The sequence below is a fragment of the Coturnix japonica genome, assembly GCF_001577835.2.
Source record: "Coturnix japonica isolate 7356 chromosome 4 unlocalized genomic scaffold, Coturnix japonica 2.1 chr4random350, whole genome shotgun sequence".
In the NCBI taxonomy this organism is placed as follows: Eukaryota; Metazoa; Chordata; class Aves; order Galliformes; family Phasianidae; genus Coturnix; species Coturnix japonica.
The window spans coordinates 374,654-378,529 of NW_015439533.1; the positions used below are offsets into that span (position 1 = coordinate 374,654).

A 3,876-nucleotide genomic window follows, 5' to 3' on the forward strand; every position below is an offset into this window, starting at 1 on the left:
TACATCCCAAGGTGTGGGTCAGGAGCAGGATGCCTCCCCCAACTTTACCTCCTGAGGACCCCAGCAGAACCCCCAGCCTCAGATGTGCCCCCTCAACCCCCCCCATAAAGAACGTGTGATGGATTTTCAACAGTTTTATTCAAAAAATAAACTCGAGCAGAAGGGGACATTAAGTTAAAGGGAGCGGGGTGGGGGCAGGAGCAGGGCTGTGCTGCGGGGGGGGGGGGCAGCACCCGCCCCCAGCCCCTACCTCCTCTTGTCCTTGATGCTGTAGTGCAGCAGCAGCGGTGCGGGCTGCAGGGCGAGGAGGAGGCGTCAGGGCAGCACAACCCCCCCTGCGCTCTGCTGCCTCCCTCCCTGCCCCCCCTGCCCCCTCCCCCTCACTCCCTGCCCCCTCCCCCTCACTCCCTGCCCCCTCCCCCTCACTCCCTGCCCCCTCCCCCTCACTCCCCGCCCCCCCCCACCCCCCCGTACCCCCACCTCTCCCTGTGGCCCAGCGCACTGTGTTCAGTGCTGGGGCTGCTCCATGAACTTGTCCCACCCCTCCTGGGACGCCCCTCTGACCCGCTGCTCCACCGCTCCGTCCTGCCACGAGCACAACCCCGTCCTGGTTACACCGAGCAGCATCCATCATCCGCGACCCGCCCCCTCCCCGCTCTGCGCCCTCAGCCCCCGCCCCCTCCCCCCGTTGCTGCAGGGTCCCCCCCCGACGCCCACCTTGCCAAACCAGCGCGAGAGCCAGAGCTGCTTCATCGTCATGTGGTCGGGGAGCGTCTCACCATTGAACATGATCTGCACCTGTGGGCAGCGCTGTGCCATCAACCTGAGCCCACCGCCCCCTTAAAGCCCCCCGGCCCGGCCCACACTCACGTGCTGCAGCGGCAGCCCCAGGCGGTGGCACAGGACCCTGCGCAGGTGCCGGATCTGAGCCCGCACGGAGCATCTCACGTACTTGTGCTGCAAGGACAGAGCAGTGGGGGCAGCGTTAGTGGGGTCAGTGTTAGTGGGGGCAGCGATAGTGGGGGCAGCGTTAGTGGGGTCAGTGTTAGTGGGGGCAGCGATAGTGGGGGCAGCGTTAGTGGGGTCAGTGTTAGTGGGGTCAGCGTTAGTGGGGTCAGCGTTAGTGGGGTCAGTATTAGTGGGGGCAGCGTTAGTGGGGTCAGTGTTAGTGGGGTCAGTGTTAGTGGGGTCAGTGTTAGTGGGGTCAGTATTAGTGGGGTCAGTGTTAGTGGGGGCAGCGTTAGTGGGGTCAGTATTAGTGGGGTCAGTGTTAGTGGGGGCAGTGTTAGTGGGGGCAGCGTTAGTGGGGTCAGTGGGGCAGAACTGCTCCCCAGATGCCCAAAGTCTGCAGCCCCCATGGGACACCGCACCAACCCGTGGGCCGGGGGTGCCCCAAAGCACACGGCCGGTCCCATGGCAGAGCCCGCAGCTCCCATACACTCACCTGCAGAACAGCCTTGCTCTTGTCCTTGCTGGAGCTGCAGAGGAAAGAGAAGGGGCAGCCCGGGGGCTCCTGTGCACGCCCAGGGGCCGTAACCCCGCTGCCCTCCCCCTGGGCACAGTGCAGCCCCCACGGCTCTCACCCCACCCTGGAGGTGGGGGCTGCCCCGACCCGAGCAGCCCGTGCCCCCCACGGCAGCAGGGCGGGCACGTGGCTGAGCTGGCAGCTGAGCTGCAGCCATCGATCCCAGCACAGCTCCCAGCGCTGCCGCTTATTGACTTTGCTGTCAGCAGTCGGCAGGAGCTGCGCTGCGCCCCGCGCTGCATTTATTAACGCTCACCCCCCCAGGAAGCACAGATGGGGGGGTTACGGGGGGGCAGAGCTCTGCAGCGGGGGCTGCGCAGCCCGACAGCCTGGTAGGAGCGGGAGCAGACACAGCAGACACGGGGGGGGGATTTGTTCTCTGCTCGTACCCACAGCGAGGGGCAGCCAGGCAGACCCGCAGCACTCACCTCTGCTTCTCCAGGCAGAGCGAGACGTGCTCGTCGTAGCGGAAGTAATGGGCGCGGGAGTGGTCGAAGGTGCTGTAGGGCAGCCCCATGGGGTCACCCCCCACCGTGTCTGGGAGGAGGGAGCGGCAGTGAGACCCCCCCACCAGCTCCACCTGCTGCCCCCCATCCCCCCCCCCAGCCCGGCCCCACACACACACACACACCTTCTCCACTGGGCTGCGTCACCCGGTCGAGGCCGCGGGACTGGTAGAACTCCCGGATCCTCTTCTCTTCACCTGCGGGAGAGAGCAGGGAGGTGCTGAGCCAAAGCCCGGCCTCTGAGGGCTCCCAGTGGTGGTCCTCTGGTGGTCCCCGGCCGCCCCTCACCTACCCCCAGCCCTGAAGGAGGTTTGGCAGAAGCCATTTAGTGCCCCACAGCCCCCATCCACCCCTCAGCATCCCTCAGAGCCCCTCCTGCATTAAGGGCTGCAGGGCCGGGGCCCACCCTGCACACCCACCCTGCACACCCACCCTGCACACCTGCTGTGCTCCCAGCCCAGCACAAACATCCCCATCCCTCCACAGCAGCACTCAGAGCCCCCCCTGCCTGCACGCTGTGCACTCAGAGCTGACATTTCCAGATGGGTCCCCAGAGCCTCCCCCTCCCCATCCTGAGTGACGGGGGCTGACGGGGAGCCCCCCCCACGCAGCACTTTGCATTCACCACATTCAACACTACTGCTCGCTGTCGCCGCGCTGTCACTCAGAGCCCGGCCCATGGGATGCTGAGTGTGGGGCTGTACCCACACCTTGTCCATGCGATGCTGAGTGTGGGGCTGTACCCAACACCCGGCCCATGGGACGCTGAGTGTGGGGCTGTACCCAACACCTGCCCATGGGATGCTCACCATGGGGCTGCTCCCCACACCCAGCCCTGTGCACAACCCGCCCCCTGGGCACTCACTCTCCTGCAGGCCGGGCACCAGCTTGTAGACAATGTCCTGCATGACACGGTCCAGCTTCAGGTTGAGCAGCGGCTGCGTCTCGTGGATCTTGGTGTTGCACATGGGGCAGTACTTGCTGGTCTGCAGGTACTTCACGATGCAGCTCTTGCAGACTGAGGGCAGGGAAGGGGAGGTGAGTGGGGCAGGCCGGGTTTGGGGGGCCGTGAGCACACAGCCCTGCAGCACTCACAGGTGTGCAGACACTCCGTGATGGTGGTGGCGTCGATGAAGTACCCGGCGCACAGACAGCACACGATGTGCTCGTTCAGCTCCTTCATCTTCACCTTCACCTCCTCCTGCAGGGACACGGCAACGTCACCCGGCCCCACACCATGGGCACCCCACTGCTGCCCCCCAGCCTGCTCCACACCCACTGCAGCCCCCCAGCCTGCTCCACACCCACTGCAGGCCCCCAGCCTGCCCCACACTCATTGTGGCCCCCCAACCTGCCCCACACCCATTGCAGCCCCGTTCCTGGCCCCACACCCATTGTGGTCCCACACCCACAGCAGCCCCCATCCTTCTCCACACCCACAGCAGCCCCCCAACCTCCCCACACCCACTGAAACCCCCTAACCTGCCCCACACCCCCTGCGACCCCCAACCTGCCCCACAACCACAGCAGGCCCCTCATCTGCCCCACACCTATTGCAGCCCCCCAACTTCCCCACACCCACTGCAGCCCCCAACCTGCCCCACACCCATTCCAGACCCTTAACCTGCCCCACACCCATTGTGGACCCCCAGACTCCCCCACACCCACTACAGCCCCGTTCCCTGCCCCACACCCATTGAAACCCCCCAACCTGCCCCACACTCATTGTGGTCCCACACCCCCTGCAGCCCCCAGCCCCCCCCCCAATGCTAATTACCCCATGCCCCCTTACCCCATTATCCCCCAGTGTGTCTCCATTGGTCCCCATTACCCCATTATCATTAC

The 3,876-nt window shown here is 65.6% G+C and overlaps 1 protein-coding gene across 1 annotated transcript; it reads right to left on the reverse strand.

Moving 5' to 3' along the window:
• Positions 1-125: 125 nt before the first annotated feature.
• PCGF1 (polycomb group ring finger 1) lies at positions 126-3,271 on the reverse strand. The gene is made up of 8 exons (XM_015850200.2): positions 3,127-3,271; positions 2,897-3,049; positions 2,157-2,228; positions 1,954-2,062; positions 1,445-1,478; positions 871-957; positions 718-798; positions 126-294 (listed from the first exon to the last, which is right to left on the reverse strand). Exons 1-8 carry the CDS (start codon positions 3,212-3,214, stop codon positions 247-249), a joined length of 672 nt encoding a protein of 223 aa, XP_015705686.1. The 5' UTR covers positions 3,215-3,271; the 3' UTR covers positions 126-246.
• Positions 3,272-3,876: the final 605 nt, after the last annotated feature.